The 27005-nt window shown below is 44.4% G+C and overlaps 1 protein-coding gene across 2 annotated transcripts; it reads right to left on the bottom strand.

Moving 5' to 3' along the window:
- On the bottom strand, positions 1–26643 carry CLIC6 (chloride intracellular channel 6; the record flags this gene model as incomplete). 2 transcript variants are annotated; one of them, XM_080612732.1, is made up of 7 exons in its annotated part: positions 1–162; positions 1365–1546; positions 2001–2107; positions 2857–2982; positions 3429–3538; positions 25090–25821; positions 26041–26643. In XM_080612732.1, the coding sequence occupies 7 exons, from the start codon at positions 26641–26643 to the stop codon at positions 1–3; spliced, it is 2022 nt and encodes a 673-aa protein (XP_080468858.1). The 2 variants fall into 2 exon arrangements, with proteins under 2 accessions (XP_080468858.1, XP_080468859.1); XM_080612733.1 differs by lacking the exons at positions 25090–25821; positions 26041–26643 and adding an exon at positions 4696–4707.
- Positions 26644–27005: the final 362 nt, after the last annotated feature.

The following is a 27005-nucleotide window of genomic DNA, read 5'->3' as shown; positions in this document are numbered from 1 at the left end:
TTACTTCATTCTCTTTGCAACATCCAAGTACGCAAACTCAATTTCTTGATCAGCAGGACAAGTGTTTGTAAATTCATCTCTTGCGTATGCATTGTTCAAGTATCTTGAAATCCCTGTCATTTCAGGTGGAAAATCAAAATTTCTATATTTTTTTGCAACAACCTTTTATTAAAAGAAAAAAGAAAAATGTCATTACATACATGATCTGAAAAAAACCAAAATCTACTCTTTGTGCATAGTTTTAATTTTCAATGTGCAAGTCTGTCGTTACATGCAAAGTAAGGGTACAGAAATGAAGAAAGCTAAATGAAGAAAGCTAGCTAACAAGCTAACTCACTTAGAGGATCTATTTGGTATAAATACTCTGCTAGAGCTATGCAGAGCTATGTGGACCAGTAGACCACACCTGGAAGAGATACAGCTTAAAGCAGAAAAGGAGCTAGCATAAACCAGAATTAACAGAATAATCTTATAGTAACAAACTGCCCCACACTTGGGTACTTTCACTGAAAGGAAAAACTTGAATTGAAATACTACATTTCAAATGGCTAGGGAAAACAACTATTGGCTGATACCTAACCCCTCCCTGTTGGCCAGCAAAGGATGGTGTGACGTCCATCCTTAGGTATTCACCTGGCATAAGGTCAGTCTCCCCACACTGGCCCTGCTGACCCTGCTACCTCTGAGCTTTGCTGTGCCTGTAGTCAGAAAGGACACTTTCTAAAGGGACCTAGTTTGTTTGAAAGCCAGTGAATTTCCAGTGCAGCCATTTCTCTGTCAAAGCTTGGTTGGCTCCAGAGTAGCCCAGTGGCAGACATCTTGGTCACTAGGACTGTTAGGTAAGTGTAGAAGCTCCACAGCCCTGCAAGAAGAAGCTGGGAGCCTTGGCTGAAAGGCAGTGGGCGATTGTTACCCTGCTGGTGTTATTTATACTAGCGGTGATATTCAGCCAAGCAAGAGTTTTGAATTAAAAGAAGGAGAGACAGGATTGAATTTCAGTTTTTGTTGGCTTCTTGAATCAGCATGGACAAAATAATTTAACGTTACTGGTGCATGCCCATAAGCATTTTGCCTACGAAATGCAAATGAAAACACTTCTCTACAGCACTCATTTCATACTTACAAGAGGCTTAGTGAGTGCAGTCACAGCCCAGATATGAAACCAGATATTCTAGCACCAGTCATCAAATTGAGGATCTGCCTCACTGTGCTGTAATGAAATGGCCTTGTGCACTAGCATACAGTGTCTCAACACAGCCCCTGTGTGGCCTCAGAACAGATAAAAGGATTCCTGTGTATTTTAGAAAAGGACTTGAGCTTCTGTGTCACTCTTCTCTTTAGAAAGCTAAGAAGTAAATGCAAACCTTGATTATATGGAGCTTTGGTAGAAGGTTGCAATCTGCTAAAGTGAGATCATCTCCATCCAGGAATTTCCGACTGGAAACAGTGATCTCCTCAGTGCTGTAAGCATCAATTTCATCAGGCAAGGGGCTATTTAAATAGTTGTCCAGCTTCCTCAGGGCTTTAAGCAAAGATTTTTCCAAATCTAGGTTAAGACAATAAAAAGGTTATTCAAGCCTGTACCAAGATCTCTCTGATACCAAACAGAAAGGCAACTCCTGCATCCTGTCTCCTGGCACCAGCCCAGCTCACAGACATCTGGCCATGCCAACTCCTGCAATTCCCTTATCCTAAGCTTAAAACTTAATGCTGGGATAAGAGCCCTAAGTAGCTAAACAGGGGTTCTGAGAAAAAACGGAATGGGGCTGTGCTACCAGAAAAGGCTCCTCAAACACCTCTGTGGAGCATGCGTTTGCAGAGTGACCTGGCAGAGTGTCTCTGCCTTCACACTGACTTCTCGCCTTGGGAGCCATGGAGCAAGTGCCTGCCCACAAGCAGGACAGCGAGGCTGGGAGTGATGACAGCAAGTGTACTAGAACTGTACAGCTCTGATTTCTCCCAGTAACTACTAGGTCTGACTAAAGGACTGCAGCACTTACTCTCATTAGCATCTTTTCTCGGGTTCTTTATGAACGCAGAGAATTTTGCAAACACATCATTTCCTGCAGAGTTAGACTCAGGGTGGTTCGGTGCAAGCTTGGGATACCTGGGGAGTTGAACAAAAAAAGTTATATGACTAGCCTTTATTTCCATCTCCACTAATTAACATAGATTATTTACACTGCAGTGTCACAATATACACAGGACTCTCAAAGGGAACCATCCTGAACTGAAAATCACTTGGTAAACGATTTTAAACATACCTAAGCCATGTGGATGACCACCTTTCCCTGAGGGAGATGGGAAACAACTGTTATTGCTGCAAACACTGCCCAAATAGCCCCGTGCTTCTCCTAGGCCTCCTCCACCGGAGGTGAGGCTATGTGGAGCACAGCTCCTGGCATGAGGAAAAGCAGAGGGAAAATCCCTACTCACACTAGCTGCTGCTCCTCCCAGCCTCCTCGCCTGGCCAGCTCAGGTGCCAGCAAGCTGAGAGCAGCCAGCCCAGTAGCTGTTGTTGGGGGGCAGAGAGGAAGGGGAAAGTGGAGGGGAGCAGCCGCGTGCCTGGTTTAAGTCAGGTTTGGATGCTCGAGAAGGAAGCACTGGGGAGAGAGCTTCCCTTGTCAGGTACATGGTAGAGGGATGGGACATGATGCTGCTGATGGTGGGACAGAGGGGTTTGGGGCAAGGTGGAAAGAGCTCCTGGGGTGGGGAAGGACAAGTCCGCATATGCAATTCTAACGCATGCATAATGAATGAGGGCTTGACCCAGCAAAACCAAGCGGTTTGGTCACTGAATCCCCATTGAGAGCCATGAGGGGCTGAAAGCAAGAGAAGCGGCCAGGAATACAGTACCGGGGTGGAGACAGCTTTTCTTCCAAGAACTCTTCAATCTTGTTGACATCGGTTTTCACTTCACCATCAAATGTCATGAAGGGAGGGTTTGTTCCCGGCGCAAGGTTCTGCAGGTCAGCAGGCTTTCTGATGGGAGGAAAGAGAAGGGGTTGATCACTGCAGGAACCACATTTGCAATTTCTACACTTAATTGCAACAAACTGTTTCACCTTTAAAACAGCAGGCTGCTCTACATCCTTCTCACAAAATAAACCTTAGCCAACTGCCTCACACCAGTGGTGTGAGAATTCCTTAGCCCGTATCTGAATGTGCTCTGAAATGCTTAAAAAATACCCCAAAACTTCTGTGTCATGTTACAGAGACCTACTTGCAAAACAGATTAAAACCTCAACTGCTTCAAAGGAGTTAGTCCACCTTATACTAGTGAACCCTAAAGAGGAATCAGGCATGCAGATTGTTAACACACTGCCATGCCACAGTGCCATTTCAAATCTATCAGAAGAGAGCCAGCCTTTAAAATCACCATTTTGGAAGAGCTGTTCTGAAAAAGAGAACTCTGGTTACAACCTCACCTTTTCAAATCCACGGTTGTGACATTAAATATGACACCTTTTAGCCACAGAATCATAAAGAGACGCTGAGAGAAGGGGCAATTTCCAATACTTTCCCCATCACTGCCAGCCTGTAATTAAAAAAGAAGAGGTACACATACATCTGTGATAATAGCAAAGTTTGACAGCAGATGCAGAAGGAAAGAAGAAAACCCAGGTCTGCTGTGAGTACATATAGCATGTTACCCATCTCTACCAAGACACATTTTCATGCAAAGTTTCTGTATATCCTTCTCCAGACATGCACAGAGATATGACGAAGAATCCTGTCATCTTGGAGTTGTAGCTTTTCATTAAAATGCATAATGAATATTGCTGTAAGTTAGAAAACAAAATTGAAATTACAGCAGTCCTTCCAAAGGAAATAATCTCCACCTCATTTGTCTATGTGAACATAAATCTACCTAAGTCACTGGATGATTAAAACCAGTTGAGTCGTTTTATGATCACAGGAAACAAACAGAGACTTACCAGCATAAATTGAGATGTAATGGCTAAAGCACTTGAGGGAATGAACAGAATAAATCAAACAATTAAGGATTTCAAAGTAAACAACTATGGGATCCCCAGAGAGAAGGGAAGTTCAGTGCTGAACCCACCTGTCTGTGCTTTGCTGAACTGAGAACTAACGAAGCACAAGTGCCATGTCCCGCTGCGTAATCCCTCCTTGTTATAGTCCCAAGGGTCTCACTTTTAAGTGTGAAGTGTGGCCGTATCCAAGCCATGTAAACTCTTTTTCTATGTGCTCCTCTTTCCTTTTTGGCTAAACATATCACTGGGTGTCAGTATAAAGCACTAAAGGTATAACTCACTATACATGTGGCCACAGAAGTGTTGCTCTCATGCACTTTGTATTGCATTTTGTTAAGAGGCTGTGTTAAAATAAGGTAGTCTTGCATAGTTGCTATTGGTTAAGTTAGGTTTCACACAACATTGCTGGAAGAGATCAGAGGTCTAATTTTTAAGCCCTTCATACGATTCTCCTAAAGCACAGTTTCAAAACTTAGATTAAGTGTAAGTGCACAGAAGTAAAAAACCAGGTGTATCATTTACTCAGTTAATAGGTTAGTCCATTAAGTTTTGCAGACCTTATAACCAAACAACACACATTAATGAAACCAGTTCTGCTTGCTGTTTCACCTTCCTCAACGCTATCAAATGAATCTCAACTATAGTAAAAAGCTCTCCATAAACAAACATTGCCATTGGATTGCTTTACAGTGCTCACCTTCACAAAGAGCTCTATGTCTGGAAATGAGGACCTGGTCTGGAGCAGGCAAGTTTCTGCCATGGAGCTTGAGGGACGTATGAGAAAGTGTGCTCCTGCAGCTTGATAAACCTTCTTATTCTCCCTATCAGCCTGAAGGATCCTCCTCTGATAACTCTCTGTTGCCTTCTGCCTCTGGTACTGCCACAGCCACTGGCTTTCTTGTTAGTGAAAACAATAATAGCTTATTGTCATAAACACTGCCAGGGGATGAAGACTGTTAGAAATGTGAAAACAGCTGGACTACTGTGTTAGAAAACTCTTGTTTCGTAGGTGGCAAAAATGAAATCTGGTCAAAGCTACTATTGTATTTTTCCTCCTACTCAGAGCACTGCTTTGCAGTGCTGTACAGCTCACAGCAACAAGAAGATAGAAAACTACTGTGCATTTAATAAAAATGAGACTAGAAATGCTGCTAGCATGTGCTTAAAATAGAGCTAAGTACATAACACCACCATTTTGTCCCACCCTGCCTCTTATGTCAGGTTTTACCTACCCCCACAAGGAAAAAGGAGGGTGATGGGTATTACTGTGCCCCCTTGGTGCTAGCAATGGGCACCCCCACCCTGCACCAGGCTGCAGAGGGGAGAAGCAGCAGCCAGGGGACATATTTTTGCATGTGCCATGTCTAGAGGAGTCAGGCAGGCACATCTGGCTCCCTCTGACTTTTACTGTTGGAGTTAAGGAAACATGGGGGTTGCTTCATTTTGTCCCCCACCACCTTGGTGACAGTACACTTCAGAGCAGGCCCAGCCTGCTCTTCTGGGGAAATGTCCATAGGTAGAGTCAGAGATCCAGGTCAGGGCAAGTGTCTTACCAGGAGAAACACAGGCATGAAGCAGGCACTGAGCCCCAGTTTGTCCTTAGCTAGAAGGACATACAGGCAACCAGGAAGCTGAGGGACTGACAGTCCTGGAGATGTTACAGAAGCAACCTCCTGTCTTGTTTCTAAGTGCAAACTTTTTAATGTCCATGTCTACTTGGGAGGAAAATTTGCTGCAGCACTACTTTCTATTTTGCACTGGATAGAATAGCAAACAGCAAATCTCTCAGCCTTTTACCTTCATGGCTTTAGCCTGCTAGCAGCCTGCTAGCAACCTAGCTATAACCTGGCAATAAAAAAAATGAGGACTTGAATAAAACAAGGGATTAAACATTACTGATTACAGCAATGCTCTGCCAACTGTAATGACTGAGGTGATCAACTGTTTATTTGGTACTTTTGATGACTTCTATGGGCTAGTTATGATGGTGTTAAAACACACAGACGAAAGCCAAAAGGCATCTGACCTTCATGTTCTGTGCTGCCTCCTCTCCCATGCTGCTTACAAGGAACATTAATAGCATGCAGCTCTCTTAGCTGTGTTCTGTGCAAAGCAGGCATTACAGTCTATAGTGAAGTGCTGCAGTGTTTGCCCAGCTTTTCTGTCTCCAGTGGTTATGGAAAGCACTTGGCTTTTACAGCAGAAAATAAATTCACAGTGATCAGGATGTTTCTGATGTGGCCATGATCCTTCTCAAAGGCTAAGAAGAAAATCTGAGACGTTTTCTTGTGCAATCACTGGTGCACTTTATTGATTTAAATCCATTCTAAAAGCCCACGCTATCCAGGCAGTGTAGTACACCCCAATGTTGTAGACGGGGCCGTGTGCTCTAGGGTTGCTGTGCCTGAACTGAGAAGAACAATCATAGCTTTGGGAGTTCCTCAGTCAAACTCAGCTGCTGAGTTCCTACAGTAAAGGAGGCAGCAGCCATTCAAGTAGGGACAACTGAGAAGCTGGTGAACCACATCAGGCTTTAGGAAGCTGAAAGTCATTTAGTCCCCAGGGGCTTGAGCTCTGGGTGTGAGGTGACGGGATGACAAATCTCCAGGTTTGCCACACCAGGGCTAGTGGTGGATACCTCCAGGTTTCTTTCAGTTCTGCAGAACTGAAGGCAGATTACAGTAGCCCACACAACAGCACAAGCAGTGATTAAACCTTTCCCTACTGCAACAGTGACCAGCAGTTTGAATTGACTGCAAGACCTTGAACATCAAATCTGATTCAGACTTTGACACAGTTTGACCTGGCACCTCAGAGATGCTACAGTTTCCTATAACCTTTGCTGAAAGCCCAGAACATGGATATTTTGGCCTACTGTGGAACACTGAATGAATACAGCTAGCTAAATGCCTTCAGATACCTCAGCTTGCATTTTGGCTTACAGGAGACAACTCTGTTCTCCTAACTCAGCTCATCTAATGTGGGGGGGCTACAAAGGCATCAGTGACACATGCCAAAGGTGTTTGTTCAAGTTTCCAAACAGAGGGTCTGCCATGATGACACCAGCCACTCAAAAATCATGAGCTGGGACACTGAAATAACTTTATAGCTGTGTACTGAGCAAGACAACAATACCTGAAATATACCATCATTGTGTGATAAGGTACTTTCCAACAAAGCAAGGGTGCCCTTTTTACAGAAGTAAGACTTTGTGTCAACATCTTACCTAACAGGCCACTATCCAGCAGTAAGAGAATCAGAGAAGACTCGTATTAATACCCTCAGGAAGATAGTGCAACGAGGGGCATTGCAGCCTGGGAGCAAAACTCCCTGCGTTTTTCTCCACACCACCACTCAGGGATGTGTAACTTTGAGCTGTGCCTGGTACACACGCAGAATTTAATTACACTTCCTCACTGCTGTGCTTAGTGATGATGGAGGGTGAAATCTTAACTGCGGTGAAGTCAGCTGGAGTCCCTTGTTGTTGATTCAATGGAGGATTGTGTTTCCAGACTGGTTATAATCGTAATAACCAGGCAAATGCTGCTGTAATTGTAGGTAATACTGCATGATGGCCTCCACCTGCAACTGTTGTGACATTCTCTTAACATTCAGATCTTGTGGGTGAAGTGGGCCAAATCCCCAAAACACAAAGCTGGTTTTTATGCTCTTCTGCTGCTTAAATAGATGGCAAACCAGCATCTTGAGCAAGTGGCATCTATGTTTTAATTGTGATTGGTCAGGAGGTCAATGTGCTTTTTCTAGTAATACTGGGATTTAATGAGTTCATTAATCAAACAATTAAGACAGCCCTTACTGCAGAGGAGAAAAATGTCAGGCCGTGCATAGAAGCTTTAATTCAGAGCCATCAGAGCCCTAGGCAGTGATTGTGACAGTATCGACTTATGACAGCTCTCTGTAACCACGTGCCATTACTTAACAGGATTATTAGCATGCAGTCCCTGTTTTCATTTATTTTTCACAGTTCCACACTCTTCAGCCTATTTTTCTGTTGTTGTTCCAGGTCTTACTCAAAGATGCTGGGAAAAGGAGAAGCTGTCCACACCCTTCTTCCCACTACTGCTTAAACTCCTAAGAGTAGGAACACCACCATACCTTAGGCTAATTTCACTAGGCAGCAAGACCTTAGGCACAAGATATCAAAGAGGGTCCTAAAAGAACTATATTCAGTTTCTGGAGCAGCAGCTCTGCTTTTCTAGGTTGCCTTGAAGAGGTCACTTGCCTCCACATCCTCATCCACAGCAAGAGGATAATTATAGTGAATTCTCTCAGGAGTCACACACTGAATGTCATTCTTAAGCCAGTAGTTTGGGCTCTCCCTGAGCTGGAGTTGCTCTGCCCCTGGAGCTGTTGTAAGAATTTGTTTTGTAACTGTTTCTGTCCAAACATCTCAGGAACCAGGTTTTTGAAGGTTCTTCTACTGACCTCAAACATTCTGTGCCTTTAAAATCATGATGAGTGGAATTTGTTTTTCCTGGACTTTTTCTTTCCTTTTGAAGGTTAAGCATGGAAGAAACAGTTCAGAAGGAGCAGAGCAGACATTTTTATTTGTTTTCATATAATTATATAATCCCTTTGAAGCTACAATAAAAAGGAGAACAAGGATCATATCTTTTTCTTTTTCCCAAAAACTGAACTCCAATTCCATTTTCTTCCTTCAACACGAGGGAGCTAAGTTACCTTCTTTTCCGTATTTATGCTGGCTAAGAGGCAGGTTTATCCAGCAAGTGGAGCAGAACTGCTGCTACTGGGAGACAATGACCCATCCAGCTGTGACCAGTACCTTGGATCTGCCCCTGCCTGTTCTGCTGAGTTAGCTGTCTCAGGCTGAACTGGGACTTGCCTCTAAGTTTTCTTATTCGATCCTCAGCTATGAGGCAGTTTGTGCGTGCTCTTCCTTCTTATACCACATCAACAACTCCCCTCTACTTTTTCACAGCGCATTTGATCTTCTCTCAAAGAACAGAACCACAGCAACCAGCTGAAATATACTGCCTGAAAAACTACAGGGAGTTTGCAAGCTTGGGCCGCCTGTGGGAAGCAACTTTAAGGCTGGGTGCAACTTTCATGACTAACAGTTATTTTGCTTTAATTCCTTCTAGAGACTCATTTGCTCAGCACTGGCATGGATTAACTGAGCCCACTGCATTCCTAGCCCCGACTCTTGCCCTAAACTAAGCCCTGCAATGCCAGCCTGATAGCAGTAGCTGCTCGAGTAGCTACCACTGGCTCTGCACATGAAGCAGCAATGCAAGAAAGGCCCCCCTTGTAAACAGCTCTGCTTCCTGCCCTTCTGCATCACTGGGACCAGCCATTGCACTTGACCATACAATAGCCAAGGAAACAGGAGAGGGGAGCTCCCAGTGCCTCCCTTCTCCTCCTTATCCCTGAGAAGAAGCCCCACTGCCCTCTGGTTTACCACGAAGTGCCCAAGACATTTTGTTAAGAACACTTTTTTTAAGATCACAGGCAGAAAGACAGAAAATCACCCGTTTTCTAGCCATAACCATGTTCTGTGAGTGTGCTGTGACACATACATTGTTTTAATTAAAACAAAACAACAGCACCTACTGCTTGAGGATACAAAGTGCATTTTACACTCTTGATGCCTACTACAGTATTCATGCAGATTCCCATAGTATCACAACACTGGAAAAAAAAAACACTAAAACTTGCAATATTACTTCTGTTATGAATGCAATAAAAATATAGCTACAAGTCATTTTGCTTCACTGAAGGCAGCTCTAATACACTTAATAAGATACGATATTCTGTGCTAGGCACAGGAGCACCACAGGCATGCCATTTGGGTCAGATCACATTCAAAACAAAGCTTTTTTGTGAGGAAGAGACAGATTACCTGGAATTTTATCTAAGCACTGTGTTTATTTTGCAGCTACAGCTAGGACAGGAACACCCATTGGTTGTTCCAACACTGGATTTTAGAGAATTCGTTTGATGCCACCTACTGGGCTTGAAATGGAAATCTTGACTCGTGCTCTTGAAGCGACGAGCAGCAGCAGCCTCAGACATTAGTACATCTCATCATGAGAAGTTCTGCTCAGAGCCACCTCTGCAGCAAGAACCCTTGCTTTTTGCTAATGGCACTTTTGAGAATACTTAAGATGCTGAAATTGTACCTCCAGGCTAAGTTTTTAGATACAGCATCTGCAATTTAAAATACATTTTAATGGACAAAGTAAAACTTTTGCGACTTATTATTCCAATACTTTTGAACAGTCATGTAGTTCTGCCTATCCACTAATATCCAACACTTAAAACAGATGTTTCCAGCTGCTGTTTAATTTCTCAGCCAAACAGAAGGAATAGTCATATGTAAATGTGGCTGATAGTTGTGATTACTGCACATAAACTGTATTTTTTGTACTCCCCAGGGTAGACTCTTGCTGTGTGTGACATCCGCAGTAGAGAAGTCCAGTGAGAAACCTGTGTTAAGCAGCAGTTGGATGCTCCTTCAGGTAAAATAATTTCCCATTTCCCCTTTCTTTTCTCTTTTAAGAGCAAAATAACCACCTTGATATTGAAAGTGTGCCATAAGGATTTTTGGTTTTAAAATAAATGTATCTTATTTTACATTTAGAAATACTAATAACATCTATCTTTTATCTTGAACAGTATTACAGGGTTTAGAGAACACCAAACATACTTAAAGGATTACAACTTTTAATACGCAAACTCACTAGCACACTTTTTGTTCTAAACCCTAATTAAGTTTTCAGGTTAAGGAGGCAACAGTAAACGTAACTACAAGCATTCTGCTAAAAATAGCTTCTTTCTCTTTTTAAGGTGCTAAGACACAAAAGCATGCAGGGGAAGGAGGGAGCAAGTATACTAAAATGTTTTCCCTAAAGAGTGAAGAGGTGGATTGACTTCCATCACCCTCTCCTACAATGTCACTTGCAAGACCCCTTTTACCTGCTAAAGCTAGAAGTCTGCCCCTGCTGACTCAAATGCAACTGGGGACAAACCTTAAGCACTTTCCTTCCAATGCAAACAGCTTCTAGTAGTTGAGTAGCTGAGTCTTCGATCAGAAGAGTGTCCACGTTGAACTCCACTCTTGTAGGAAGCATGGCCCTTTCCCACTCAAGCAGGAATGATCCCCTTTATCCTTCACCCCCTACATAAGAATCAGATTAGGGCTGCAAAGACTATCACAGCTGCAGCCTTCAGCTACATCACAGTTCTCACTCTGTACACCCCTCCTCAAGCATGTGTTTGGGTGGTTCATGAGACAGCCTCAGCAGTGAGATCATTCAGTGCAAGGCTGAAAGGATCCCCATGACCACTCATCCAAGCTAAATCATGCCAGCATGTTGCAATAGATCTTACAGGGCATGCAAAATTTGTAATCTGGATGGTCAGCTGAAAAATGGACCCTGGGGTCTTTGGTCTCTGGATGTTTTCCACTTTCTCCCCTTTCTCCCACCTCTCATTGAAGTCACAATCAGCCAATGCATTTAAGTGTGCCTGTAACTTTTAAACAAGCATGTCAGCTCACCAACTGCAAATGGATGGACAGATTCTTTAAGTTTTGTATCTGCTAAATATCCTCTTGAATGACAGCCTGAAGTGCAGCTAGTCATCCACTCAAGTGGATTTGATTTTGGTTTTAGAATAAAGCAGACTGATCATAAGTCCTGTGCGCTGAGTAGTGGAGGGGAAATGACAAAGTAGAGCACTAGCTGACTTTACACCTCGGTAATCCAATCTGCAAATTGAGGTGCTTTGGGGAGAGGATGTGTTAAAAAAGGGTAGGTGCCCAGATTAGCAAACTGCACAAAACCTGGAGATACCTGCAGGCACAACTGCAGGAAGAAAACCTGGGGGAGGAACCAGCAACTCAATTAGTGTGCACTTGGCTTGACCAGGACCTGCTACTATACTGGAGGGAAGAGCCTGGTTTTGTTATAGAAACACAAACCCTCTCCATCCAGGTCAATGGATGCTGTGTGCCACATGGACAGGCAGTAGTGCAGAGTCCCACTGCACAGAACAGAATGGGATTAAGCAAAAAGCACGTCTTCTAGAGCACCAGGGTAGCTGGAAGTGGTTCAAATCACTGGGTATGCCAGCTTTCCTGTTCTTTTCCTCTCCCTCACAAAAAATGGAAACGCACAATGGTCCAGGAGGAAACCTTGGAGGTCCTGTCTGGCATTTCAGCAAAACATAAAGACAAGTTTCAGCCAGAGAGATCCTGGGGAACTATCTAATGATAACAACCAGACCTGCAGATGGAGCCTGCAACCCAGAAGGAACAGCAGAAGCACTTCCAGTGCTTTTGGAACAGAGTGAATACCCCACAAACTGATAACCCTGAGTTTAAGATACTGGGAAAATGCTTGGTGATAAAAAGTGGCAACTTTCAGACAGGTCTAAGTCACTGAGTTCATGGACCAGATATCAGGAGGCTGCTCTGGGTGCTGAAACCCATCAGCAGTTGTCTGTACCTATCAGATGTTAATAGCCATCCACAAAACAGGCTACCAAGATGAGATCTTAGGAGTCCTGCTTTAAAATGCTGTCAGCTTGTGGAGCTCCAGGACACCAAGCAACTGCTAAACTGATGCAAATACAAAACTATGGAAAAGGTGTGGCTGGGATCCTCAGACAGAAGGATTTCTTAGCCCTGCTTTCCTTTTTTAACTCATGGATACAGGGAAACATAGACCATTATAGAAGCATCTAGGCACTAAAAATTAAGTACTGTACAAATATGTATAAGTACAGTGAAAATATTAACTGAAAGACTGCTCCTACTTAAAAAACAAACAGAAAACTTATATGTAGACCATTAGTGGGAATGCCAAAGGATTTTTGGAATTCTTTTTACAAAACACTGTGGAGATTAGACAAAGCCAGGCCAAAAAGAGATGTCAAGGGAAGGAGAATGAAAGGAAACAAGTACAGGTGCAAGGCACTAAAACGAATTAACTTTTCACCTGCACATCTTCAACTGACCACAGAACACCATTAAGCTGGTTTTTGCGTGACCACAGATTATAAGTAGTAAGCTAAAGGCCGAGTCTGCCTACAAACAGGATGATAACTTAGGCAATTTAGGGTTCTTCTGGCACTGACAGTGAGTTCAGGCTTAGCCCCCACCTGCACAAATAATGAAAACTCCTGCTACCTCATATTTTAACATCTGAAGCTTGGGCAAGATTTATGTCTCCTGGCCTGGCCACCTATTAGCATTTCGTAACATCTTCTAACAATTTCATTATTAAGGCTTTTCTCACTCTGTTAGGTTTCTGAAATTACACTTTCTTTCATGCAGTGCTTGCATTAACTTACTATGATTATTTTGTTTTATTAGATTTCATAATTCAAATGTTCAGTAAGGCTCTCTGCTACAAACAGTTCTTCAATGCTCTTGGTTCTCAGTTCACGCTGAGGGATTAACAGTGTGTTGGAGTTTCTTTACGGGATATTTCCCTCGACCCTGTTTTTATGTAGTGAGCAGTGGTCACAGCTTAAAAGGGTTATATACAGCTGGCAATTCCAATCTTCTTTAGATGACAGAAAGGTAAAGAATTCTGAAGCTGTAATTTCCTCTGGTTTCAGGTCTCTCTCTCCCCTACATGCCAGCAGCCATTTCAGAGCAGAAAAAGCCTCCTTTATTCTAACTTTTGCTGTATTATGTACTTACGGTCTGCTGGGTAAGTAATTATTGCTGAAATTAACTTAATTACTTAGTAAGCAATTAAATGTTTTTGATGCATAGGAAGAAATTTTCTTTCATTAAGAAGTAACTTTGTAGCAACAAACTTTTAACCTTTGTCCAGTTACTTTATCAATAATGAGAAACAAAAGGCTCAAACTCACTCCTGTTACTTAGATGAAATCTGTTTCCTTTTGATTTCAATAGCAGTCTGCCCAGTACTTCTGCTGAACAGTGGGTCTGCCTGCACCCTGCCCTTCCAGTTCTGACAAAAATTACAAATAAAGGAATCATTAAATGATAATACTGTAAAGTGAACAAAACACAAGAGACTGTGGGTGAAAATTAAGATGTGCAATGTCTTGTAATACATTTGTAGAGGCTGTGGTTCACAGAATCACAGAATGGTTTGTGTTGGAAGGGACCTTAAAGCCCAACCAGTTCCAACCCCCTGCCATGGGCAGGGACACCTTCCACAAGACCAGGTTGCTCAAAGCCCTGTCCAGCCTGGCTTTGAACACTGCCAGGGATGGGGCAGCCACAGCTTCTCTGGGCAACCTGTGCCAGTGCCTCACCACCCTCACAGTGAAGATTTTTTTCCTAATATCTAATCTAAATCTACCCTCTTCAAGTTTAAAGCCATTCCCCCTTGTCTTGTGACTACACACCCTTGTAAAAAGTCCCTCTCCAGATTTCTTGTAGGCCCCTTTAGGCACTGGAAGCTGCTCTAAGGTCTCCCTGGAGCCTTCTCTTCTCCAGGCTGAAACAACCCCAACTCTCTCAGCCTATCAGCAGAGGTGCTCCAGCTCTCTCAGCATCTTTGTGGCCTCCTCTGGACTTGCTCAAGCAGGTTCGTGTTCCTCTTGTGTTGGGTGCCCCAGAGCTGAATGCAGTACTGCAGGTGGGGTCTCACAAGAGCAGAGTAGATGGGGAGAAATCACCTCCCTCACCCTTCTGGCCATGCAGGTTTTGCTAATACTCACTCTCATTTGCACTAAAGAGACTGAAGATTAAACTTATGTATGTATGCAGTCTTACAGAAAAGTAAAGTAAGCCAATTCTGTGATGTTATGCACACTGCTGTTGCTGGCCTGAGGCCGGGCCCTTCCTGTGGCCACAGGTATTCTCATCTACAGCTGTGGCTCTCTACAGGGCAACTAAAGGCAGTCAACATATGTACTTAAAAAAATGGCTAAAACAAAAGAAATCACAAAGGAAAAATGCAAATTACAGGTTTATTTTCTCAGATATCTTTCAGCTGCCTGTACCAGGTCTACACATAAAGCCACTCTGGTAGCTACAGTATTTAGCATAACCTACAGTGCTGAGCTTGGTTTTAGAGCAAAATGATTGGTGCCTCTCATGATGGGAAGGCAACTAATTAAACATAGAAGATACTTGCATATAGCTACCTGACATCCACAGAACAGTAAATATGTGGTAATCAGGCAAAAGCAATCAGCAACCAGGAATCCACAGCTTTGTGAGCTCAACAATCATTTGCTTAAATAATTAATAAATAGTTTGAGTGATAAGGCCTGGCCAAGCAGAGCTGTCTGAAGGAGGCTCCTTGCACGAGCAGATCCTCTCTCACTGTGGGGAGGGGAAACTGGATGCTCCTGTTGCAACACCAGCATTTGGGGGGTATCAGAAAGAGGTTTCTCTTGGGGCTGCTTCGGCTTTGATGGGGCAATCTTTGTCTCGTGCTCCTGCCAATCAGGGGTGCCCACCTGGGCAGTGGTGCTTCCCATTCTGTGTCTCCTTCAGCTGGGCACCAAGGGAGGGGGCTAGCAAGCCCTGGTAGAAAGCTGGGAAAATTCAGCATTTTCCCAGGTTTCCATCTCTGGTTGTAGTGCAGCAGTCATGCACAGTCTTACCTTGGCCAGATATTAAACGCTTAAGGCAAAGTAAACATCCTTTCTATGGTTTTTTAGATGCCTATCCCCCAGCAACAATAGATGAATACAGTAACCCTTTGTAACAGTTTACTTTTTGCCTATAACAGCTTGGAAAATTATTTCAACAAATACTACTTTATCCCACCATTATTATCAATGCATTATTACTTATCTCTTGTTTTACAAGACTTACTTAGACGACAGCAAAGAGCAAGTTTCCAGGAACTGTGCACAGCCAGGAGAACAGAGGCAAGCCAAGAAAAATTAAATGTAAAAATAAGTAGGAAAATTAATGTGTGTCTAGCAACCACTGGAAAAAAATCAGCAATAATTTAGCAAGGTTTAAATTAGTCTTGCCCAATTTATGGATATCACTCTTCTACACAAGTAATTGCCATATTGCATGAACTATATTTGTTTTGTGTCTCACTCAAAATAGTGTTCCTTTCAGTCACCACTACTTGTTTACTTATTTATTACACAATGATAATGAATTATGTGTATTACACACAGTGACCAAGACTTCTCAAAGCAATGTAAAGAATCATTGCCACTCCTCCAATACAGAAGCCAGTTTATTTTAACATGAGATGTGACAAAATCTCCATTGCTTATTAAAAAAAAAAATCAAAAAACTAATCAAGTGGTTTATTCAGAAGAGAAGGTTTCAAGGAGAGGCAAAGGGGAAGGGCTGCACAGGTGCCCAAGCTCCCCTCCCCCTGCAATTGAGGAGAGGGAATACCATCATCCATTTTAATCACAACAGAAATATGCTGGCTAATAAATGAAAATACACAGTATTAAAAAAGACCACACACACCCCTCCAATTCTTATCCATTCCTTATGATTTAAGATTATCTTCAAAAACCTGCCAGAATTCTAAGGAAACCAAGAGCCTTTTAACGGAACACAGGTGAAAATCTGAGCTGGGAAGCACCACCCAGTTAGAGATCACTGCTTTAATCTTATACCAACTAGTTCAAAACCCAAATTTTCTTCCGCTGGGAATTCTGCCTACAGAGCTTGGGCTGTCTGTGTTTGTTTTAATGGGAACATTACCAGGTCACAAGCACACAAGCAGCAAACCAAATGCTATTAGCTATTTATCCTGTTACAAGAATTATGTTTAAATACCTCAGTGCTATTTCTAATCCGTATTTAATAACATGGCAAGATGCCAGCTGAACATTCTACATGGAGACAAAATTCTTATATCCTTTTTAAAGTCTTACAGGGAATTACTTCAACAAAAGAGCATTATATTCTTGAACACATAGGTCTGGGAAAAAAAGATTAACTGGCATTTCAGTGACACATCCTGTTTTATACTTCATCATATAATACTTAACCTGTGACACGCAGACATGCTGTTTCAATCTAAACGCAAAAACTATATAAGATATATTTGATTTGTGTTGTAAACAAATAAGTAAATAAATAAGAAATACCCAAATAAATAAACTATTTAATGCAGCTTCAGGGAGTTGGTCACTGAAGGCTTGAGAAAATAATTTGCCAATGGCATTCCAAAGTCTGATGTTTAAATCAAGAGATGAAAATGAAAGATTACCCTCCAACAATTTGTGATATTTTGGTCCACATAGAACATAATTCAAATAACCAGGTAAAATATCACATAAAAAACCTGCCAGCTCCAGAGGAAATCGGCAAAGATACATCCTGAAAGAGCAGTTGAAAACTGGATGTAAGTACCAGCCAAACCCCATTAGCTTGACAGGGAGGGGGGCTGAACTCTATTCCTTTCCTTCCTGGTGCAAATTCAAATTCAGGGCTATTCTTCATCTGGCTCTCCCCACCACCTCATTTCTATTCACAGGCTTTGGGAAAATATGGGATACATGGCATTGCTGATTAAAATACAGTTTTTAAATAAATACAGACTACAGGAACCATGCTGCAAACCAATTTGATACTCCTCAAAATAAAGACTGTCTGTGGTCCCTGCCCCTGAGGAGCCCCTGGCCTTTGCTGTGCTGCTGGCAAAAAGGAGGCTGATGGACTTGCTGAGAGGTTGGTAACGTGTTTGTTTCTGCAGGCAGCATAGGCCCCAAAATCTTTAGGTCTTTATGGTATATTTGGATCCCATTTCAAGTTTCATCTGCGATCATTATGGAAAGGAAACTACTCAGGTTCTGTAATAGCTTTTAAAAATAATTTCAAAAATAATTATCAGGTAAATGTCAATGATTCTCCAAGACACAAATTATCATTTTTCTGAAATCTGAGTAAATGTTTAACTTCTTTGTAACTACCTCATTTGAATAACTTCGAAAAGGGCACATATCTGCAACTTCAGTCCTGCTGTAGTTCACTCTTAACAATTATATTTCTAGTCTATTTTGAATATTCACATATGTGCTAAAATTTCAGCATATGAAGAGGAACCAAACAAGACCAGAGATGACACATTGGCATCTCTGCCTGCCTGTGAGGTTTCACCATAACCACCTCCCTGCACATGGCACACCGGGCAGCCGGCCGGTGTGCCAGCCCCAGGCTCCTCACAGGCAGGAGGCAGTGACAGGCACCCTCTTCCCAGGGAAAGCCTCCAGCAGCGGGGTCGGTGGCAGGCTGTACAAGTTACCGCTGTTTGCTTTGAGAAGCTAAATATTTTTATGAAGGAATTAAAACACTTTCATGCTGACAAGGCGGGTATTATTGAAAGCAAATGGAACGGAGTCACCCAACTTGTTCAGGCTTTTATCAGTAAATAATCAGACATTGCAAATGGAAATGCATACAAGTCTTTATCACAGTGTGACATTTTTTTATCCGAGCATGAAAATAATCATTTAACCTTCACATGGCATTTACTTACACTCCTTGGGCAGAGTCCAAGGAACATGCAATGTCTTACTTTTCAAAAGAAGCAACAGGACCTTTTTAGGAGAGACACAGAGAATAGAGTCAGTGATATAACTGGAATCATTCTCCATCCTTCACCTCCCCTTTCATATAATATGTATAATATTCCTTTCACTACCTTACTCCCTTTCCTACCTCTAAAGAGGAGAGATCTGTCTCCTGCTTAAAAGTACACATTCTCCGACAATTCAAAGTGGCTTCACCAGAGATTAGCATCCTGAAAAAGTGTGGTCATATTAATAATTTCCATTGTCACTCCTGCTTCACAATATTTAAACTAACTTCTAAAAAATGGCCATATATAATTTTGCATGAATCCGTACGAGACCGCAGGAAAGGCCAAAACACAGAGGTCCTAGGATGGCTAACCTTGGCTGGTATACCTGTCAAGGTGAAAAGCCCAAAAAGGCAGAGTTGTTTGTGGAAGTGGTTGCCTAATCCTTCCTGTGAACAGGACAGCAAAGTGCTGGAGTGAACCCATTTCAAATGGAAGAAGTCATGGAAGAAAAAACTGGGTTAGTATTAAAGATATCTAATAAACAGAAACAGACTTTTTAAAATCAACAAATAATGGTTTATATTTACTGTTAGGGATGGATGTTAGTAAAACCAAAATCCAGATTCTCAAGCAGACTGGGCATGATTTGTTACAACCTTGCTGGGAAAGGGACATGATACCTTTTCATCTTTTTAATGGCTATCACACCCTGGTTTCTCAAAGCAGATGGGTAACACATCTCTTATTCCACAAGCAATCGCAAAATCTACAGGAACCAGAGGCTGCTGAATGCCATTGAAAACCTATATACTGCTACAATGGGAAATAATAGCCAATAGGCCACATATTGCCTAACCATATGAGTGCTGGATATTCCTGGCTCCTTGCATTTTATCTTTCTAATGCTGTCGCACTTTGCAGGCAATTGTTGTATGCTGATGATGTCAAAGAGAGAGCAGGAATAACTCTATGTGTCTATGGCACTGGCATGAGAGAGAGACACACAGTAATCTTCCACTTACGATCCAGGTAACGTCACAATCTCAGTCACCCACATCTGACATTGTAAGTACAGGGCAGCTACTGCTGTCTCCCGCATTTTGGCAGCTATGCCTAAACCCCTTGTGAATGAATCTAGACCTAACACTGACAGGTAATATTTCCTCAAAAAAAGCTCTTAATTTTTATTTAATGAAGACCATTTGTAAAATTTCATCTGAATTTGCTAATAATTTAATTTTAGTATAGTTGTAATTTTTAATTAATTGGCTAAATACCTTTCCTCCACTTGCCCAGAAAATCATTTACCACACATTTATGCTTCATATTCATGAATGCCGTAAGTCCTGTATGTAGATTGGTTTGTTATCCATCTATATACAAACAGGAATCAAGCCTCAAATTAAGCAGACAGCATGAAAATTCCCAGGCACAACTGCATGATAATCATGCAGCAATCATCAATGTTTTTGAAGAAGGCTGAAGCTCTCCAACTGGATTTATGAAATGAAGGTTCACTTCAGACAAACAGGGACCTAAGACAGAAAGCAGACAAGGAAAACTTCCATCCTTGCCCTGGTCTCTGATGAGCACAGGTAAGATCGACCTTTTAACAAAGAAAATCTCAAGGAGCAGAGGCAGTATGGTTGAGTTTTGGGCAGCAGGCTGATCTCATCAGAAGCTGCTGCTGGATTCAGCCAGCAAGAATTGCAAGCTATGCCCTACGGCTGAATCAGGAGAGTCTCCGCTGTATAGCAAACAGCTTAAAATAGCACGTGACTTTAAGCTTGTGCTTAAAGCAAAACACATGGTGAGGTGCTTCACTGAAGCAGTGAGCTGAGAGTAAATAAAGATGGAAAAAGGTCTAGGAATGGAGCTTTGAAGACATTTACTTTATTTCAGAACTTCTTTTGACTAAAACAAGCCTGCAAAGTGCAGAGATCAGCAGTCACACTGACAATAAATAGATGCTTAAGGCTTGTACAATCCCATGGCACATGCAGTTTTAGGGCTTCTAAAGCATGGACAAAAAGATGACTCCAAGAAGCATGACTAGATTACACACACACATCAGATGCAACTTCGTATTTCCCATCACTTACGTCTATCGGTTGCTTTGTGTCTTTCTGGAATAGGACTTGGCCTGTCAGTTGTCAGAACTGACACCGGCATAAACAAAGCACACCACTGCTTTGTTAAGCACCCCTCCGGGAGCAAAGCAGCAAAACTATTTTTGCTGTAGCTTTCAAAGCTGCTCCATAGCAGTTCCAAGGATTCTTGTTTCTTGGTAGCAGTCTAAGCCTTAAAAAGGTGACAACCTGAATGGCCAGAAAAAAAGCATGAGAAGTACAAATGAAAAAGATTGCACATTAAAAAAAATTGCACAGCTTTTTCAGAAAAAGGTTGGTATTGCTGCCTTTCACACCAAAGCCTACCAAGCACAGTTTAACTGAAGACTGCTGGAAGAGTACTTGGCCCCCAGAAAAACTGCTGCAAGTGCACCCAGCACACACAATAACCTGAAGAGTTATGAAAGGAATTCGTAATGCCAGTTCCTGTTAAGCTGCATTAGGGAACCCAAAATTGCCATATTCCATTTCTGAATAGAAAATAAAAAGGGCTGAGGAAGGGCAAATACCCACGGGAAAGAAGCCAGCTTCCTGCTTTGTACTACAGTCTTGGGAACAGACCCACAAAATGTCTTTGAACAAACACACCTCTGATGATTCGGTACTTCTTGTACAGCTATAAGTAGTCAAAGAACCAAAATCACCATACCAACAGCTCATTAACCAGCAGTCAGAAGAGAAGGGCCATGCTGGTTTTGCTTGGCAGCCTCGTAAGTCTCAGTCCTGAGCAGATTTGATTTGATTCCGGTTTCAGCACATCTAGCCTACACAGTGCTTCTGCTCTGCTCCAGGGGAGGGGCTTTCTCCTGAATGACTTTTCCCTTGTTCCAGGGTAACTTTCATGACTACTCAGTTATAAAAGCACACAGGTCTCTTTAAAAAAGTGACAGGATTTTAATGGCAGCAATGTCTTGCTTTCTTGAAGAAGGTACACAAAACGGAACTTGAGAAGAATAAAAACAGAGGGTGAGGAGAAAGGAGCAGGTGTGTTCCTCAAGCAAAATGCAGTGTGGTTTTGACAGAAAGTGAAATGCAGCAGCAGTGTTTGGAATGCAGGCAAAGAGAAGCTGTCTGTTTCCTACCACTGCCCAAACCATATCGAATGGTCCCCTGCTCATTTCATGGCAAACTGTATTCAGTGGCATCACACTAAGCTAATGTGCTCACCTTTGGCAAGCTCTGGATAGCTCCCTTTGTTTGGATAAATATTCAATTTTTATTCAAACTTTCCCCCAAAACTCTTTTAATCTGTAAACACAGAGCTAGTGTGACTCCGCACATAGAAATCTTTACTTTCCACTCTCCCAAAGTCATCTAAACATGGGGCTCCCATGGTGAACCTACAGTAAAAAAGGACGATAAGCATGTGTGTACTTGCATTTTAATACAGGATTCCACCCCTGGCAGTGTTCAAGGCCGGGTTGGACAGAGCCTTGGTTTAGTGCGAGGTATCCGCCCATGGCAGTGGGGTTGGAACTAGATGATCTTAAGGTCCTTTACGAACCCTGACTGTTCTATGATTCTACGATTCTGTGTCAGCTATTCTCCCTATAAACCATACTCACCTAACTGATTTACAGACTGATTGCACCAGTGAGCAAAAATCAAGATCTTAAGCACAAATACTTACTGTAGATGTTTACATTAAGCACCATGCACAGCAGAGTCCACGGAATGGGCATTACAGGCTTTTTTCCAAGGATCTGAGCTCCTGCTGCCCATGGACCTTCTACCGATAGCACTCAGAGCCCAAAAGTTCAGTTTATACCTTAAACATATATAAACCACAGATGCATCACATCACAGAAAAGGAAATTCTTTTTTGTGCTCTAGTATAAAACACTCATTGCCATTTAAGTTAGACACGTTAACTGCAGTGTTTGGAGGCACAGATGCAAGCACTTGTTATTCCTGTCCTATCTCCTGTCTCTACTCACCGCAAGGCTTTTGCTTTCTCATTTATTAGCACTTTTGATAATTCAGCACAGCTCTAAGTATGTGAAATCAGTCAAGCACATCTCAGGAATGGTGCAAAGAAATTCTGTTTCAGTAAAGTAACCTCAGCCCCTGGCAGGAATTAAATAACTCTTTGAATCAAAATAAATTACTTTGATTTAGAGACGAAGAATGTAATGAAACTGAATATGTTATGAAAGCCTATTACTTTTCATTGAATAAAATCTATTCCCTTAGGTTCATGGTCAACTTCTACTGTATACTCTTTAACCCAGAAACTAAGCAAGTAATGTTTTGGAAGATGAGCAAAATCTCAGAAGATTTTCAGAGAAGGCCTTGTGCTCAAGCTGGGTTGTTTGGTTGACTGTGTTCAGCAACTACAGATAAATATCCCTAGAAATCTTTGGAATGATGAATTCTGCAGTTGTGACTCTGGTGTTCGTGTTCCCTATCTGTAAGACAATTTGAAATTCATCAGTAGGGAACCTTGGAGGTTTTGGGTTGGTTGGGGGTTTTTCGGTTGATTGGTTTTGGGGGTTCTGTTTGGGTTTTTTGTTGTTGTTTTCAGGTTTAGGTTTGTGGGGGGGTTTTTTTATTTTATTTAGAAATAAACTCTTAAGTCCTACATAAAGGTTTAAATTGCTTAAAATTAACTGACTAATTTTAGTGAGAACTCCATTTCATTCAAATGGTATGATAAATATGACATTTACTGAAGTTTCCTGGCAAATAAAGGTCTTTTACCACATAAGGAAAAAGAAAAGCATACCTATACCATTGACCTTAGAAGACCAGCTAGCAAGCTTCAACATCCACAAGGTATCCTACCCAAGGTCCCAGATATGCTTTGTTGTATTACCAAAGACTGATTGGAAAGTATATCTGGATGATATACTTTGCAAACATTTGACTTTGAAACACCAGAAACACCCAGTGTTGCTATCTAAAGGAAATATATAATAGATACTGTTCCATGGCACCTAAGTGAAAATCTCAAAGCAATTCTGATATGACTTTGTCCTTACAACCAGAAAGTCTTATGTAGTTCAGCTTCATTAAATTTAGTCACCCAAACACAGTTGTCTGCTGTTTCTGAGATGCCCTAGTGTAGCCTGCCTGGCATTGAGCTGCTGGTTCAGAAGGACATTATCTTCTATAGATGCTACTAACCCTGCTGAGTGCTAGAGTATCTCAAAAGCATGAGGTCTCAACACTGGACCCTGCATGTCTAAGTTCAAACTAAATACCACCGCATAGCAACACAAATCAGCTTAAAAGCACAACTGCTGTTACCCATGCTTGTGGAGCTAAATGGAACTTTGCCACCACCACACAGAAGTAGGCATGAGGTACATGATATTCACAGCATTCAAATACATATATGCAAAATTAAATGAACCACAGCAGGAAGCAGAAGAGGAAAAAATATGCCAACATAATATAAACAACAAGCCCTCTAAAAAGAACAAGCTTGATCAACAACAACTAAACAAGAAACACTACTTTTCATACAGTTATTTCTTTAAAGTTTCTTTCTGATGGTCATGCTTCTGTTTGTTATTCTTAAAACATTATTACCAAGTACTTCAGTGTTAGCCAAATCTAGTGTAATGCTCCCTAGCAGGGAAACTGTGATGATCATTCAATCACTATTACTGTATGATTTTCTTCTGAGTTTTCTCTTACCATGGGACTTACATTTAAAATTTGTCTGTGTTTGTATTGTGCTATCAAATCGTGGCAAAGCCCTCCTATTTCTAGCACTGTGCTTGCAGGCACAGACAACAGGCAGACAATCCCCCCCATCTTGACCATTTATGAATAAGCCAAAAATCAACAGGCAGGTGAAATGAACAGTAACAGGCATGGCAAAGAAATTAGAAACAGGACACGCAACAATCTCAGTATTTTAAACAGCCTAACCACTTCCCTGCTTCTAGCAGTGTTATAGAATGCTACTTTTAAACAGATGTTTGAAGAAGGTCAGGGAGCTGAATGCATAGTGTATTTATAAGGAAACCCCCAACTGCACAGAGGAAGCACAGAAGCAATTCCAAACAGAAGCTGCTGGGTACATTCCTACCTCTGCCCTCTGTCCCAGCCCCATGGTGAGGAGGGCACAAGCAGTGTCCCCGAGTCCACAAAAACTAAGATCCCTTCATACCCTTTCCATTTCAACCTAGAGAATCCTCAAGTAACCTAGCACAGGGCCCACCAGGGGAAACTGGGGGAAACCACCTTGCAGGTCAGATCTGTGCTTGAGCAGCCCCACTAGAGCCGAGAGGATGGGTAAGGCCTGACCTTCAGACACCATGCTGGAAGCCCTGTACCATCCTGCCTGCTGGAGGAATGAGGAGCCAGCAGCAAGTCTATTACGGGTGTTAATAATCAAATCACCTTTGCTAGGCTGGACTTCTGTCTGCCAGATTTAAATGCCACCCATCACAGGAGCTGTCCAGGGCTCCTGGAGGAGGGGAAAGTCACTCACTCAGGTTTCCTCAGCAGCCCCTTATACCTTACCTTGACGAAGAGAGAGATGTCGTGTTCCTGTTTCTCCTCATCCTCCTCTTCCTCCTCCAGGGCGGCAGGCGAACCTCTCTCGTTCTCCTCGTCCTCCGCCCGGCCGTTAAGGCTCCGACCCTCCGTGTCCCACTCGCCGCCCTCGGGGCCCGGGGACCCGCCGCGCTGCCCCGCCGCACCCCCTTCACCTGCTCCCGGGACCTCGCTCCCCCCTTCCGCCACCGCCGGGGCACCGGCTTCCTGCTCCGCCACCGCTGCCTCCACTCCGTCCTCGCCGGCGGGGCCGACCGACGACCGGCGTCCGCCGTCGGCCTCCCCTCCGGCTGGCAACGCCACCTCTGCTTTCCCGCCGCTACTCGGAGTCACCTCGCTCCCCGCCGGGGCCACCGCCTCCTCAGCTGCCACGAGGGCTGCCTCCCGCACCGCATCCTCGGGGTCCTTCCCAGCCGGTGCCGTCCCTGCAGGCTCCTCCGGGTCTGTCCCCGCGGGAGCTGCCTCCTGCACCGCCTCTTCGGGATTTGTCCCCGGCGGGTCTGTCGCCGCAGGCTCCTCGAGGTCTGTCACCGACGGAGGTTCCTCCCTCACCTCCTCCTCGGGGTCTGGCCCCGCCGCCTCTTCGGGGCTTGTTCCCGCCGGGTCTTTTGTCATCGTCTCCTCGAAGCCTGTCCCCGACGGAACTTCTTCTCTCACTGCCTCCTCAGGGTCTGTCCCTACCGGGACTGTCACCATCTCCTCCTCGAGGTTTGGCCCCGCCGGGGCTGCCTCAACCTCTGAGGGCCCCTTCCCCGTCGGGGCCATGGCCGCGTCCTCAGGCTTCGTTCCCGCCGAGGCTGCCTTCTGGGGTTTCGTCCCCACCGGGGCTGCCTCCTCGGGCTCCGTCCCTGTCGGGGCCATGGCCGCGTCCTCGGGCTCCGTTCCCGCCGAGGCTGCCTTCTGGGGTTTCGTCCCCACCGGGGCTGTCTCCTCGGGCTCCGTCCTTTCCGGGGCTGCCTCCTCGGGCTCCGTCCTTTCCGGGGCTGCCTCCTCGGGCTCCGTCCTTTCCGGGGCTGCCTCCTCGGGCTCGGTCCCTGCCGGGGCTGCCTCCTCGGGCTCCGTGTTCACCGGGGCCATTGCCGCGCCCTCGGGTTCTGCCCTTGCCGGCGTGGAGCCCTCGGGCACGTCTACCCCCGCGGCCTCCTCCACCGGCTCCCCTCCCTGCAGACCCTCGCCCCTCGGGGTTTCCCCGTCGGGAACTCTCTGTTCAGCCCCCGCCGGAGGCTGCTGCTCTGAGCCCGGCCCGCCTGACGTCTCCGCCGCCCCCTCGGGGAATCCGCTCCCCGTCCCAGCGCTGCCGCCCGGGGCCACCTCCGCCTCGGCCGCCTTCTGCCCAGCCATCGCCACCCCGCTCAGCCGCGGCGCTTCGCAGTGGGGGGACCCGTCCGGGGACTCCGCCATCCCCTCTGCGGACACCCCTGGCTGCGGCTCCCCGGCTGCCGCTTCCTCATCGCCTCCTTCCCGAGGGACATCGCTCCCCTCCGGCTGCGGGGAGCCGGGCCGTCCCGGGCTCTCCGCCATGCCGGCCTCTCCACGGGCCGCTGCCCGAAAGCGCAGCAGCACGGGCGCGTCCGGCCGCCGGAACGAGCGGGAACGAACGGGAAGCAGAGGAGCCGCCGCCGGGGATCAGCACCGGGCACCGACGGGGGGGGACGGCGGCGCCTGCGCAAGGCCAGCCCCGGGACCGCTGCGTGTGTGAGGAGGGGGGACAGTCACAGGTGCTTGCGCTCCTCCTCCTGCCGCGCCTGCCCCGCACGGGGCAAGGCCAGCGCGTCCCTCATCCCCCGCCCCACACCTCTCCGCCGCGGCAAAGCTCTTCTCCGCTGGTTTCGGCTGTAGCTGGCGCGGGAGGAGGGGCGAGAGCCTAACCGGGACCTCGACCT

This window comes from Psittacula echo, assembly GCF_963264785.1.
Source record: "Psittacula echo genome assembly, chromosome: 3".
NCBI lineage: Eukaryota > Metazoa > Chordata > Aves > Psittaciformes > Psittacidae > Psittacula > Psittacula echo.
Note: the sequence above shows the minus strand (reverse complement) of the source record. Positions and strands in the feature narration are given on the sequence as shown.